At 43.2% G+C, this 16615-nt stretch overlaps 1 protein-coding gene across 1 annotated transcript in view; it reads right to left on the bottom strand.

Moving 5' to 3' along the window:
- SCYL2 (SCY1 like pseudokinase 2) overlaps positions 1-16615 on the bottom strand; it is a 68223-nt gene that overhangs the window by 39751 nt on the left and 11857 nt on the right. Inside the window, exons 4-8 of the mRNA XM_068272810.1 lie at positions 14956-15100; positions 9396-9545; positions 7962-8183; positions 4868-4984; positions 1590-1715 (exon numbers count right to left, since the gene is read on the bottom strand). Of these exons, the coding sequence (XP_068128911.1) occupies positions 1590-1715; positions 4868-4984; positions 7962-8183; positions 9396-9545; positions 14956-15100 (760 nt within the window). The remainder of the gene's footprint in view (positions 1-1589; positions 1716-4867; positions 4985-7961; positions 8184-9395; positions 9546-14955; positions 15101-16615) is intronic.

Genomic DNA, 16615 nt, shown 5'->3' on the forward strand with positions numbered 1-16615 from the left:
ACCTGCGGTGGGTCTAAACTTATAGAGAGACCAAGTGGATGTTTCCTGTTTCCTGGGAGGGGCCAAATCTCGTAGTATACCTGTCCTGGAGGGTTACTGGAAAAATAATCATAATGCCAAGGGGGTTAAGAAGGCAAACCACAATAAATACAGTAGCAAGAAAAAGTTTGTGAATCCTTTGGAATAATATAGATTTCTACACAAATTGGTCATAAAATGTGATCTGATCTTCGTCACTCTAGGATTCTTCTTCCTCATTGAGCATTCTGTGCTGTGCTCTTGCATTCATCTTTTCAGGATGGCCACTCCTAGGAAGAGTAACAACAGTGCTGAACTTTCTTCATTTATAGACAATTTGTCTTACCGTGGACTGATGAACTGCAAGGCTTTTGGAGATACTTTTATAACCCTTTCCAGCTTTATGCAAGTCAACAATTCTTAACCGTAGGTCTTCTGAGAGCTCTTTGATGTGAGGCATCAGTCACATCAGGCAATGCTTCTTGAGAAAAGCAAACCCAAAACTAGTGTGGGATTGTATAGGGCAGCTGTAACCAACACCTCCAACCTCATGTCATAGATTGGACTCCAGCTGGCTGACACCGCAGTCCAATTTGCTCTTGGAGATGTCATTAGTCTAGGGGTTCACATTCACTGTGAATGTTTATATGGTGTGTTCAATAAAAACATGGAAACATTTAATTGTTTGTGTTGTATTAGTTTAAGAAGACTGTGATTGTCTATTGTTGTGACTTAAAGATCAGATCACATTTTATGACCAATTTGTGTAGAAATCCATATAATTCCAAAGGGTTCACATATTTTCTTGCTACTGTATTTATTCACAATTAACAGAACACCGTAATAATAAAAACACAAGTCTAAGGATATTCCCTCACTTGCATAATAGTACTTGAATAATCAAACAGTATGTTACACATAGGATTTAAAAAAATAATTATTCCAATAAATGGTTCTCTGATTCCAATAAGGACCCCACTTGGATGGAAACCCAGCTTTCTAATCAATGCAGATTTGGAAAAAGTAGCAGAATTCTGAAAAAAAATTAGAATGTGCAAAAAAACCAAAAAAACAAACAAAAAACACACAAACAAAATCTAAAGTACGGTAACCAAATACTAATTTCAGCAAAACAAAAAAACAAACTACAAAAACTTAAAATAATTGAATTTTAGAGAGTAGAATGTTCTATCCTTTTCTGCCACTAGGTGGAGTGGTGGCACAAGTTCTGTCAATGCTTTTTTTCTTCTTTTCACTCCCAACAACATCTCAGAGTGACAAGGGGAAGATTGCAGCATTCTGGGGCCTCATACTCTATGCATCGGGTTTTCTTCTATTTTTATAACAGATTTCATTAGCCGACAAGGTGATGTAATTTGTAATAAAATCAACAGCGGCGGTGCTGGTCTATGGGGAATCCTAGTGGGTACCCTAAACCTAAAGTATACCAGCACCAAAAATTGTAATGTTGCTGTGTGAACACCCACATAGAGCGACACTTCCCTAGAACTTTGGCGAATCGCCAAGTGCAGCACAACCGCCCCCCATTGTGAACCAGCCCTTATACAAACCTTTGGCAGTTTCGGAAGAACCTTGGGCAGCCCTTTAAAAAACTGGGACTTCTGGAGATTATCCCGTTGAAAGAGGGAATCAAAATATTGCAGCGTTACGGCACCAACATCATCAAAAAACGGTATCTGCAAATAAGAGAAAGCAAAAAAGTTTTAAAGTAAAGCTATATTCATCTACGCAACATTCTGAAAAGCATTTTCCTGCCCAATTATGCCAAAACAAACATCAATATTTATCTCCCACTCAAGAAAACGCAATGTACAGGTCAACTAATTCGGAGCACCAAGAAGAAGTATAATAAAAGTAGCCAATATACATTTCTGATATCAAAAAATTCTCAGTAAATGCATTATGTGACCCAGAGATGAAGCACACAAAAGATTTGATACTTACCCGGAGGTTCCTCCAGCCCCCATAAGCTAGTCTGAGTCCCACCCACTTTTTCTCATCTCTGGTACACTTTAATTGACAAATTCAAGTAAAAAAAAAAAAAAAAAAAACCCCACATGCACAACATCTAGAAGATGACAGCAGATATATCAAGGAAGCATCAATTTAAGAAAATCGACAGCCATAAATGAGGACTTTCATTACCAACATTACATTGAGGAAGGTGAAAACTGCCACTGGAAGTTACCGTATTTTTCGCCATATAAGACGTACTTTTTCTCCCCCAAAAATGGGGAGAAAAAGTCCCTGCGTCTTATATGGCAAAAGCAGGGAATCCCCAACTTCAGGCAACACGCAGGGGGAGCCGTACACAGAGGGGTGGGGGGGGGGGGGTGTATGTAGACAACATGCGGGGGGAGCTGTGCACACCGCAGGGGCAGACAACATGATGGAGGACACAGGTACACACACGGGCATGGTGGAGGAGACATGAGGGGGACTGCTGGACGAATGTGGGAGACAGTGGATGGCATGGGGCAGACTGATGGATGGCATGGGGCAGACTGGAGGCTGCATAGGGGACACAAGGGGAGACATGGGACAGACATGGAGGGCACAGGAGGTTCCCATTTAAGGGATAACATGTACAAGGCACTCCTGGAATATGGACATACCAGGTTTAGTATTTTTTTCCCCTGGTTTTTGCCCTCTAAACCTGGGTGCGTCATATTCCGGATCGTCTTATACGGCGGAAAATACGGTAACAGTTTAGCCCTGTTACAGTCCATCATGAAACTCTGCTGCTCGACTCATCTACCTCTCTTCCCTCCGTACCCCACTCTGTAAAGGATACAATTCAAAATCCTGACTCTTGCCTACAAAGCTCTCCACAACCTAGCTCCTTATCTAAAACGTATTTCCTGATACTATTCTAGATGCAGTCTCTGCTCTACTAACCATATTCTGTCTTCCTCTCTGCTCACCTCTTCTTTATCGCCTGCTTACAAGACTTCTCTCGATCCCCTCCCCTCTTCTGGAACACCCTCCATTAACACAACTGCCACTCACTTACCCTTTTTAAGTGAAACCTAAAAATTCAACTCTCCTATCTAGGACACTTCACCCACTGACAACCTGACAACCATTTTTACCATCTCATGCACAGCTTCCCTTCACCTACTGTCCTAGCCCTTAAAAGGAGAGATCCACGGACATGTTTAAAAAAAATTAAAATACTAATACACTTACCTGGGGCTTCCTCCAGCCAGTGGTAGGCAGGACGTGCCCTCGATGCCACTCCAGAGGATCCCGGTCTTCTCCAGTGGCTCACCCGACCTGGCCAGGCCAGCTTCCAGGTCGGGCTCTTGTGCGCTCCAACGTGCATCTCACGCGGTCGCGCAGTCCGTACTGCGCAGTAGTCCTGCGCAGTACGGACTGTACTGCGCAGGACTACTGCACCTGTGCAGTACAGCCTGGAGGACGTTCGATGACGTCAGCACGACGGCGTAAGACACACAAGAGCCCGACCTGGAAGCCGGCCTGGTCAGGTCGGGTGAGCCACCGGAGAAGACCGGGAGCCTGCGGAGCAGCGTCGAGAGCACGTCCTGCCTGCCATGGGCTGGAGGAAGCCCCAGGTAAGTGGATTAGTATTTTTTATTTTACCATGAACCCTCCTTTTAAACCTTTACAATGTAAGGCCTTTTGGCCAGGGCTCTCTCCCCCTTTTGTCTCGCAATGCTGTGTAATGTGTGAGCATATCTTCCACCCCTGTGTAAAAATCTGTAGTCGATTTGTTCAGTGCATCAGTTATACTCGATCATTGTCTTGTCAACTGTTGTATTGTTTATTTTAAATTGTTACACTATACCCTGTATTATGTTGTACAGCACTTGGGAAGATGCTGGTTCAATGGCAGCGTTGCGTTGGTGTCACAATGTATGTGCAAAAGTACCCTTTAGTTGTACTTGTAGTCAAAATACCTGACCGGATTTACGTCACCCGCTGTTTCCGCTCCTGACGCGATTGTGCGCGATTGAGCACTCATATGACACCAGACATGTCCCCTCAGTGATCAGGGGCCATCACTAGTTGCTTCTGATCACCGTCAGATCATACTGATCAATGTTCGTGATGCAGCGGTGGGGTGGGGGGTTTTGGAGGGGGTAATGAAGAGGATCCACTCCCCTTCCTGCCGTTCCTCCAGCAATCGGCGCTCCTATCCGCTCTGGCCGGCATCCCTGCTAGCTCTAACGTAAGAGTCGGGACCCGGCTAGATGATATCAAGCCGGAACCTAACGTCAGTACGAGCAGGAATGCCGGCCAGAGCGGAGGGGTCCACAGCTGCTCATCGCTGGAGCCTGGGAGGCGAGTAAAGGCTGCAGGCTATATGGAGGACACCTGGCCACACAGGGGACAACATACCTACCCAGCCACACTGGGGATTCAGCTGCCTGACCACCGCCCAAGCGCGTGCGCACACACACACACACACACACACACACACACACACACACACACACACACACACACACACACACACACACACACACACACACACACACACACACACACACACACACACACACCTGGTCCTTAAGGGGGATTAGGCAGCTGGTCCCCAAAGGGCTAATTATTTTGCCATTGGTGAAATCTGACATTCAGTGACCATCACCTGAATCCACCTGTTTACAGGGAGGTCAAACAGAACTGGAAAGTTTATGGGCATCCCCAAATCGTGGGTTTTAGCTTCCCAGACACATGCTTACTGGGTATAGCAACACAGAACCAACATACATGCTGAGCAGCTACAAGTGGACATGTTTATGCACCGATTGCTCAGAAGTTGAAACCCTCTGCTTGAAATAACAAATATTTGAGCTATACCTACCTTTGTCATTTGATCAGCATCAGGTCGCACTGCTGGAGTGACATTCAGAAGAAGTTTTACATGCTCTTTGACTTCATCTGGGATGTTCACAAGAACATTTGGGTTTAATCGACTTAACTGAAATGAAAGAAAGAAATAAGAGTGACAAATTTTTTTTCACCATCAAGTATGAATGTGCAGAAAAATACCTTTAACCTAAGGAAAAAAAAAAAAAAAAGAGTGTAAAATAAATACTTATCAGGCTGTGGTACACACATCCAACTGATTGGCCAAGGTTATCGGTTCCATAATGTATGAGAGCTTACCGGAAATAATCTGTTCATAGAATGCAAAATCTGTTGGCCCTCATAATACTTGGAGGCAGTAAAATTGGCCATTCCTTGGATGCGAGTACCAGGCTTAACAGGCACAGGCTCAGCAGTTGTAGATAAAATCCAACCTGCATGGAGTTAAAATAGTTTTGTGGGAGTTTTTTTTTTTTATAAACACATTTTTAATAAAGAAGGTAAAAAGTCTCCATGTGGAGATGACCAAATTGACTTTTCACCTGGGTGCAGGGGTGTAACTACAGGGGAGCAGCCCCTACAATCGCAGGGGGGCCCACAGCTGTGCGGGTACCCCAACTGCTACTTCACTTCCTCAGATAAAGGGGTCCATCCTTCAGATCAGGTGTTTTTGTGGCTACATTTTACATGGGTGTGAAGATTGTGATGGCCGTACTGGTTTAGGACCCTTGAAAGATGCACCCCGATGTCAGGGTCATCAGGGGTAGGCTAGGGAAAGGGTGTGAACATTGGAAGCCCCAAAGTTTTGCTGGGGGGGGCCCGTGATTTGTAGTTATGCCACTGCCTGGGTGGATCAAGTGGAAAACCTTCCAATCATCTGCCCATGTTTCCAATGACAGAGAATGCCTTCCACATCTAAAAAGGCTAACCGATAGAGTTATGTCAGGCCAAAAATACCCATGATGTTCCTTTCTCATAAGGAATTTGTATTTCATTTGCAGGCGGGTTAACTTCTGCACAGCATTTTGTTTTCTTTTCAACTCAATTTGCAATTACGGTACTGTATTGAAACTAAACACTAATCCTTAGAGGCACTATAGTGAAAACTGTGAAAGTAAAAAAAAAAAAAAAAAAAAAACACCCCAAAACACACAATGTAGATTTGTCCCAGAGGAGGTAATTATTATTATTGATTTATAAAGCACTAACATATTCCATGGCGCTGAATTCACTATAATTTTTTTTTTTTTTTGCTTCTCATGTAACTCATTTAACCAACTAGTGACTGTCACTAATAGCGCCTCGCGCATCAGTCGCACACCCATCGCGCCCGCCCATTGCGCATGCGCGCGCACCCGCCTGCCCCTTCTGGCCCTGTACTCCTCCGGCTCTCCGCAGTGTCTCTGCGTCTGTCCCTGCACATGCGCAGTGCAAAAAAGCCCTGACACACGGACAGACGCAGAGACATTAGGGTTTTATTAGGTAGGTTACCCGCCCACCCGCTGTTTTGAAACGTCCTGTTGGTCCCTGTTAGCGACCCACAGGATATTTAAAAAATGTCCCCCAACGTTGCGGCTATTGTTCGCGATCGCAGGCCCCCCTGCCGCGCTTACCGCCTGAACCCCGCGGAGCAATGATTGGGGAAAGGGAAGAGGTCTTCCCTGAATCAGGGTGCCCGTAAGCAAAGATCAAGGCTTGAACGAGAACCCAATCACAACACACTCTCTGTCTCACAGACAGAGACATCTAGTGGTAAAGTAAAAAAACAAACAAAAAACAAACAAACAAAAAAACAACAACACACATTTCACACTGGTTAAGGGCTTTGCCTTTGGCATGGGAGACCAGGGTTCAAATCCTGGCTAGGGTCAGTATCTATTCAGTAAGCAGTCCTTGGGCAAGACTTCCTAACACTGCAGGGTGGCCCCGTAAGTGCGCTTTTAGTGGCTGCAGCTCTTGAGCGCTTTGAATCCAACGGGAGAAAAAGACTATAATGAGAAAAGCACTATACAAATGTTAGGATTATTATTAAATAAAAATAAATACCTCCTCCCCCCCCATAGTTATAGAAATAAAATTAGTAATGGGCTTGTAATTAGCAACAGATGCAAAACTGAAAATAATGCACCTTTATTTGCAAATATACTGTTGCCATACATTGTACTACGGACTTTATTTAAACAACGTAATAACCAGGACAAATTAACACATGTGGAGAGATATATATAATATATAGATAGATAGATAAATATTTAAAAACGGGCTCTAGGTCTGTGTTTCTGGGCGCTCCACCTGCGACCGCCGCGCGCCTGCCACCCGCTCACATAATTAGCATTAATGTACCAGCCAAAGAAAGCCTAATTGGTGGCAAAAAAACAAGGTATAGATCGTTTTGTTGTGACAAGTAGTGAGTTACTGATGAATGAAAGGAAGGAGTGCTGACAGTTGAAAATTGCTCTTGTCCGTTAGGGTAAAAACCCTTGGGGGTCAAGTGGTTAAAGTGCGGATTTTAATCTACTGACTCTAAACCTCTTAGCAACAGGTTTTGGAGTAGTCCTTAGGATTTTTTTTTTTGAATGACAGTGGAACAGTCCAGCTGCCTGAACAGTGGCACACAAGTAGGCAGGCTGGCCACAGTTCTATAAATCTTTTCCAGAAGCGCTTTTTAAATTTAAAAAAAAAAAAAAAAAATATTAATTAAATCCTCCATGAGTTGATGGACTTGTCCAAAATCTGTCGGTACAAGGTCCAGAGCTGTAAGATTATAACACCTATTGTAGGTGAAGGCTACAAAGAAAGTAAAAGAAACAAACGGTGCTTTAATTCTGAGAGAAGTGTATGTATGTGTACATATGCATTGTAAAATGTTATAATTTTTCACCATAGTGCCCATTTAACACAAATTACAGTTGCAAATGATGCAGGTAATGTGTCTATGTCATTCAAGTCTGGCAATTACTACTCTGGGGTGGCATCCACATTTAGGATTATTGTTTAACGATATAAAACTTGCTTTTTACCTAGAGACAAAGCAGTAGCTTCATTGGGACAATGGTAGTATTTAAATATGAAGTGTGTGAAACACCTACCTGATCCAGTTGTCTGCTAAAGCTTTTATAAATGTCTTGTTTGCTGGCTTCAAATACAGGTTTGCCTTTGTTGTAAACTGCATGTATGATGATGCCTAAAGAGTACATGTCACTGGCGGGGTCGCAGCTTACTGATAGGATGTATTCAGGTGCTAAATATTCTGGACTCGGTAGACATAGCGGTGGCAAGTTAGGATCCCATTCTTTACACAAGAACTTGGTCTAGGGAAATAAAGAGGAATATGTGAACATTACTGCATTAATTAATTCTTGGATTGAAATTTAAAGATATATCAGCCTTTCTGAAGTCAGAATACAAGTGATATCAAGTCAAAAGTAAATCGGAGTAAAGCTACAGAAATCTGACAGCCGTCACTGATCCAACAGTTTGCTGCTGGACTGAATAACAATGCTTTGCTTGCACGAGTCTTGTCCATTCGTTTGGCACCAAACCTGCTCACAGAATGTCATCTGCCGGTCAGGATTTGCAGTAATATTGTATCCCCTGTAGCTACAGACTACCACAGCCACCCTTCCTGATATATGGGTTGTGTGGCGTGAACAAGGACCGTGGAGGTTTGAAACGGTGGACCGTAACAGCTTGTAGGTTTTTACCTTTGAAGACGAAATAAAGCAATTTGTAAAAGAGCTGTGCCGGATTACTTTGGAGAAGCTGGATTATTGACCCAGGTGGTACACTGGTCTATCCGTTGCACGCTTTTGTTCCCCACATCACTTGAGTGCTGTCCCACACACTTTTTGGTGACCCTTCCTGATATATTCTCCACAAACATAAAAAAAGCTGTGCGGAGCTCCATATTTGTATGTTGGTGTGGTGTGAAAGTTGTCAGATCACGCTTTATACAGCTGACACTACTCTACGCAGCTTAAAAATGAATCTGTGTACTAATGTTTATGCAACAATGAGACGAAGGCTCTGAGTCATTAAAATGTGCCCATCTCTTACTCACTCTCTAAGCTGCTCTTATTGGCAACACCTGGTCAATGATAATAGCTTTGTGATGGATGAAAAGGCAAAAAACAATGTATGATTTAACTCTTGCTCCATAAACAGCTGGACAGGGTTTAGTTCTGGTCACAGTAGGGTTAATCTTCACATGGATATCTATGCTTTGCCCATCCCCTTGTGGATACAACAATGTAGCCTGGTTTTAAGGCAAACAAAGCAAAGCAACCAATGTCAGCGCAGCATCGATGATTTGTGCGCAGGGAGTTTCAACAGGGTGCCGCATAAATTAGCAAAACACACACTGGCAGGGAGTTTCAGCAAGAATAAGGTGAACTGTTTTTCGAGCTGATAGAATTGGGATGTACAAAATGTGGAAGCAACATTTCATTACCACACAAAAATCATCAAAAACAACCAAAACTACTACAAAATGTACAAACATCACAGTCAAAAGATTACAGTACCTCTTGCTCAGTTGGGTTTACGGATGGATTGCAGAAGTCAAACCCCATTATTTTCCAGGCTCCACTTTTGTTTAGAATGAGATTTTCAGGAGTTAGGTTACCATGGATCATCTTGACACTGCTATGTAAAAACGATAGGCCTTCAGACACCTAAGAACAACAAAGTGCGCTAAAAATTAGAACACATTTAAAGCTTGCTACACGCATCGAGGTTTTTGTAAGTGGATGGTGTTGCACAAACTGGTGATCAGCATTAGATCAAGCAGATCCCCAGCATGTGGGTAGATTGTAAAGAACTCCAATTTGCTTCAGCAAGTCAATGACTCTTACTACTTCTGGAATACTTCCTAGTGGAAAGTTTGTACTCTTTCAGTAAATTATATTATTAGGCTTTAAAGTGCACCTGAACTTATATATTCGCTACATTTCTTGGGTGCATACAGCAAGTTATTCCTCCCTTTACTGACTCTCAGGGCCATATGTAATTAACTATTTCTTCTGTGTTTTCTCCTAGGAGATAATTTCTCATCTATTTAAATAACTTTTCAGCACTCTGCAATTAAAGTACCAGGAGGTGAAAGAGCTCTATCAAAATTATTTTGAGCATTTTCTTGCTTGCTGTTGGTCTAAAAGGCATTTTTCCGGGTTGTTGCTGGTTTAAAAAGCATGTTATTGATAAGGTGTGAAAATCTAACCTAGGAGAAAATGTAGGACAACAAGTGAATTGAATAAGGGTCACCGTGTCTGTCTACTCACTAGACCCAAGAGTGATCATAGAGGAACCAGGGCTTGTTCCCACCAGGCACATTTGTACTCATTTTCTGGAATAGCATGTAGTTGTGAATCTGCAAGGATCCGCAATGGCACACAATGTTCAACTGGAAACCACCGACCCATTCACACCAGTGTATTTGGGCTCAAAACACCACACTGCTACATGCATTTTTGTGAGAAAGTGCATGGGTTGGGGGGGGGGAAATCACTTTACATGACAATGAAAAAAAATGAATGCATTAGGACAAGCTTTTCTGTGCCATTTTGGTGTAAATGAGGTCTTAGCAAGCATATGCAAATCCTATGGCTCAAAAGTTTAGTAAGATTGAGTGTAGGTACCCATATACATCTGAGTGTTACATAAAGAGTCCCTGCTGCAGATTCCAATATAACTCTATTAAAAGTCACTTAGCAGTGCTGCCTCATCTCCCCAGGGTGTGCTTTCAATTGCAAACTAGAAGTTCGATGGCAAGAAACCAGGTAAACCTACCCAACATTGTGTAAACTGTCAGACTTGGCACTCATTTGCCAGCAATCACTTTACTGAAGCACTTGTTTGGCTCCTTACCATGCAGCATGTACTGTGCCATGGAGAGGTGATAGGGCATGCATGACTACCTGCAGCTATATCAGTAATCAGCAGACATCATGGGATCAGACACCAGACATCACGCCAATACAGACAGAAAACAGTCACCCTGCATGACTAAAGGTGGCCACGAACAGTCCAATTTCTGGCAAAAAAAATGTTCGAGCGAACAGAAATTCTGATCGGATTGGTTGTAAATAATCTCAGTTGATGGGCACAATCTATTACAAATGATTATAAAAATAGCCGTCCAATTGGATTTTTGTCAAACCAAAATTTGGATTTCCCTGTTGGTTGCGATAGGTAGGAAGCAAAGATTGGTTCGTTGCTGGTGTAGTGAACGATTTTTCTTCCGATCAGAATTTGATTGCTCAAACGATTTTTTTGCTAAAAATTGGACAGTTAGTGGCCACCTTAATATTGATAGTTTTGAATGCCATATATAATCTGCTCATATTCAGAGGAAAGAAGCTTGGCACTCCATACAGGAAAATAAATACGCTCTCTGCATACTCACAAATTAATTTGTGCAGATCAATCATGCAGGAACCAACGCCAAGTTAAAAGCTGGGATCGGTTGTAGGTGTAGCGTTGGTTCCTACCTGAGTGGCCCCCTTTGATACCTCCCTAATACACATTCAAATGTCCTAGCTCAAGATGAGGAGCATGGAGTCTGTTCCTATTGGCACTCCATACAGGTGGACAGACAGCATGTAGCGAGACACACCCACCCCAGTGTTCTCCCCAGAATATTTTTCCAGCCGGGTGGCATAAAAAAGTAGCCGGGTGGGGAGGGTCACACTGGGTTCAAGAGGGGGGGGGGGGGGAATAAGCTAGGTACTACTGGATGTGTGGGGGACAGACCAGGATAAAACCAGACACACACACACACTGTACACACACACACTGTACACAGACACTGTACACACACACACTGTACACACACACACACACACACTGTACACACACACACTGTACACACACACACACACACTGTACACACACACACACACACACACACACACACTGTACACACACACACACACACACACACACACACACACACACACACACAGTACACACACAGTACACACACACACACACAGTACACACACACACACACACACACACTGTACACACACACACACACACACACTGTACACACACACACACACTGTACACACACACACACACTGTACACACACACACACACTGTACACACTTTTAAATCATCCAGCATGAAAGTTCTCTGCTATGAATATTAGAAGAGGGAGGCTGCTGGATCATCTGCTTTGTAGTTTATAATGTAATAACTGCAAGCATTTTCCAAGTTTAGCTAAGATTGCACCTAAACTGCTTTTTTATTTTGTAGAAAGGAGGTCAGTAATGTCACTTTTTTTATAATCTCAGCAGAAATCTGCTGCAACGTTACAGCTCTCCTCTCCACGTCTCACTAGTCATTAGGGAGGTCAGTACTGTGCAAGAGTGTGAAGCTAATCTAGTGCTGTCTGAATATAAAAGGTATTTAGCACAGCAACGGCTGCGAGACAGCCCCCCTCCCCCGTAATGACAGGAGACTTGCCGGTCGGAATGAATAGAGACAGGCGTCCCGCGGTACAACTTTATCTCTCCTGCTTAACTTCACAGGACCTTTCCCCGCCCCCTCCACTACTCTACACTACGAAGGGAGCTGGGGAAGAGGGTGGAGAGAGCGTCCCTGACAGCGAGCTGGCTGCACAGACACAGCCGCTGTAATGATTCAAGAGGAGGAAGTAACTTTGCTACAGACCAGGGCAAACGGCAGCCGGGCGGGAGGGCAGGGTCAGGTGAGCCCTGCTGAAAGGCTCTGGGGAGAACACTGCACCCCTTTAGACGACATGGAGAATCAGGCCAGGAGCACACTAGGCACAATCATTACAGAAAACACATGCGGTCTGGCCCATAATGAAAGTATATTGGGAGCAAAAAAACAAACATATTTCTGCTTTTACAATGTGCGTTTTTTCATAAACACACAACTTTCTTGCATATTGCTACAAAATTAAAACACACACACACACACACACACACACACACACACACACACACACACACACACACACACACACACACACACACACACACACACACACACACACACACACACACACACACACACACACACACACACACACACACTCCAAAGCAGAGTCGAAGCAATTTTTGGGTACCTGGAGTGCGAGTTGTAAAAAAATGTACTGACTCAGACTCCTAATACAGATTAAGGCTCCCTGCACACTGCAAATCCGTTTTCCGATTCAGATTTTCCTTGAATACATTCAACAGAAAAACGGATCAAAAAACGCAGCATGCAGTTAAGATTAAAAATCTGAATCGGATGTAAAAACAGATTAAAAAGCGGAATCGGAATCTGAAATGCATGCAGTGTGCAAGAGGCCTGAAATTGAAAGAAAAAAAAAATAAAATTATATTTCTCAGTTAATATTCATCCGAAATAACTTGCATATACAGTAATCAAAGTTCTTAGCCCACAAAAAGGAAATAGACCAATACAAATAAATAAAAAAAAATAAAAACCTTGTGCTGCTGCAATAAAAGCAAGTCACCCTATTTTTAAATTAAAACACACACATGTAACTGTATTACTGATGTGTACACAGGAATCTTTTATATATCATGCACAACATCTCTGCAGTAAGAATAAAGCCAGACAATGCAAATAATTGTGTGTTAATGCAAGTTTTTGCAACTTAAAACTGAACTAATCAAATTTAACCATTAAAGGACTTGATTGGTCCATCTTCAAGCTGTATACCTTTTTATACAAAGTTTGCATAATCCTGCATCAACTCAGAATTATATGCATCTCAATGACCTTCCCTAGTCACTATTGTGACGTCCAGCCAAGCTATTTTGCAAACTGACATTCATATATCATTTTAATACATTACAAAGGCGCAATCATTTTTCCCAGGAGCTGCACTTTGTTTTAACAAATGCATTAGAGTGTCAACTTACACATGTAACCATTGTCAGCTCCTGTACCAATTCTACATGAATGGGACGGCCAACAGGGTAGAGTGTCCGCTTACTGGCCAGGAGCTTTTTGTTTCCAAAGGTAGATGCAATCTAAATATAGCTTCAAAAATCCAAAAGCTGTGGCAGTGATGACGTCTTTTATGTTAGATACTTTCAATCAACAAGATTGTTAAATGCAAATAAGGAGTCAGAGAAATCAAAGTGAGGAGTCAGGGCTTGTTCACACTGCAGGCGTTTACAAAATCGCCCTCAAAACGCTTACACGATTCTCTATAAGATAGTTCATATCTAAGCGGTTCGTTTCTGATCCGTTAGATAAGCGGTGCTTGAGCCATTTGAGGCAATTCCGCCTGAATAGAAGGTATAGGAAAAACGTAAAGCGATCACAAAACCACTTAGTGGAGCGATTGCTTTCACGGTTTTTAAGAATACATACATTGTATTCTTTTCCGGATCAAAGAGTTCACTTCCTGACTTGTTTCAGGGAGTGAATTACCAAAATGCTCGGGAAAAACGTGTCGGAAACCGCTAGCCGGAAAAAAAAAAAAAAAAAAAAAAAAAAGGGGGTGGGGGTGCTGGGTCGGGGAAATCGCCCACCCAAGTGCCAGGAATCAGAAAGAAAAAACGCCTCAAAATAAGCCCACCGCGGGCGAACATGCGAGCCGAACGCAATGTGAACAAGGCCTCAGAGTTGGAGTCGGATGATTTTTGGACCAACTCTCAACCATCCGCTCTGAATCCCCATCTCTATAGCAAAATGTGTGAACCAGCGGCTGTGCCCCACATGCACATTTGTATAGATGTCACAGATTTGACTTAGGCCCGGTTCACATTTGTGTTCTTTCCCGGAACCAGCCATCAGGATCAGGTAAAAAAACTGTCAGTTTTACAGCCAGTGTGCTGTAAACTGTCAGTCTATTTGTTCCTATGTAGCTGCAAAACTTTGTTTCCAGTCCGCATTGGATCCGTTCGCATCCCAGTCTGTTTGTACAGTATACGTTTCGCTCACCGCTAATGTGAACGGGGCCTTTAAAGACAATGTTTAAACAGTTTTGCACGGCAAGCCATTTATCGCCTGTCTGCAAGGCCCCTCCATGTCTGCTGTAATTGAACAAATCTTTTCATTAACTGCTGTTATCAATCAAGAAACAGACTTACCTGGAGCAAACCATATTTTGTTTCAACATCATATAGTTTATGATCCCTTATATCAGTAGGGACTGGAGATGGAAGGTTCTCCCAGTTACCAAGGACATTGGCCAAGCTTGCAAACACCGGTTCTGTACAAAATGCGAGACAATCCCTGTATGAAGAAGAAGAAAATTCTGAAAATCAGGATGAGAGGACATACTCTTTCCAGTCAACTTATAACTTTAATGGCATCACAAATAGAAGGCACAAATTCTTGCACACACATTTACCTAGGTGTATGCTTGTTATGAAACAAAATGGACATTCGTCAAAGCATCCGTATAAAACATTGCTAAACAAAAATTGCCAATGGAAAGGAGAGGAAAACCTATGACTAACCAACATCTATATGAAGACTCCAAACAAAAAGAAAATAAAAAAATTCTGGCTATGGTTGTGCAAGGATACATTCTGGTAAATATGAAAGTTTATATGATCAGCCCAAAACAAACTGAATCTGCTGATAAACACAATATTTCAGTGAATGGGAACTGCAAACTTATTGTAATCTGTATGTCAAAGATGTTGTCTTGTTTCCTTATACAAAAAAAAAAAAAAATTAATAAAATCGTAACGTGTCGCCTCATACAAAGAGCTCCAATTATTTCATAATGCATTTCCACCTGTGCTGGGGATGAGCAACTATTTATCAACTCCACCTTCATTCCCAAGCATATGAATCTTGCTGATGTGGAGTGAATCATGATACAACACAAAAAATATAGTATTAATTTGTACTGTATTGCATTTCCACAGCCTGTAAAGTGGATCTTTACCCATTAAGCCCTTTTGTATTAAGCAAACGATAGGAAAAGTGCAAACAGTGCTTGTATGAGTTTCTCCAAGTGCTTACACAAATATTTTTCATGCTAATAGGTAAACATCAGAAAATACATGACAGGCATTAGCAACCAGCAATGTGTTAACATGAGAATTACATTTTATTTTTATTTTTAAAGTTACCCAGGGGCGGACTGACCATTAGGGCACTCGGGCACGGACCGAGGGCCCGTGGTCAGGGAGGGGCCCGCCACCCGCCAGAGAACCCTGAGCAGGAGGGGAGACAGCCAGTGAAGGAGGGCGATGGGCATAGCAGCGGAGAAGGGGGGGGAAGTTTCCCTACCTTCTCTCACCTTGGGGCCTCCCTTCCTGGCTCTCCCCTCCGTAATCTGCAAAGTGCAAACAGCTGGAAGCGGCTGACAGCGGGCGGAGACTTACCGCTGTTCAGCCATTGGAGGGATCGCTGATCTGTGTGCAGCTAGTGTGGGCTTGAGAAACCCAGACTAGCGGCACACAGATCAGCGCTCCCTCCGGTGGCTGAACAGCGGTAAGTCTCCGCCCGCTGTCAGCCGCTTCCAGTTGTTTGCACTTTGCAGATTACGGAGGGGAGAGCCAGGAAGGGAGGCCCCAAGGGGGGGGGGGGGGGGGAACTTCCCCCCCTTCTCCTCTGCTATGCAAATCGCCCTCCTTCACTGGCTGTCTCCCCTCCTGAAGACACTACAAGCCTGGCTGCATATACTGGGGGCACTTACAGACCTGGCTATACTGGGGAGACCTATACACCTGGCTGCATATACTGGGGGCACCTATACACCTGGCTGCATATACTGGGGAGACCTATACACCT

The sequence above is a fragment of the Hyperolius riggenbachi genome, chromosome 3, assembly GCF_040937935.1.
Source record: "Hyperolius riggenbachi isolate aHypRig1 chromosome 3, aHypRig1.pri, whole genome shotgun sequence".
Taxonomy (NCBI): domain Eukaryota; kingdom Metazoa; phylum Chordata; class Amphibia; order Anura; family Hyperoliidae; genus Hyperolius; species Hyperolius riggenbachi.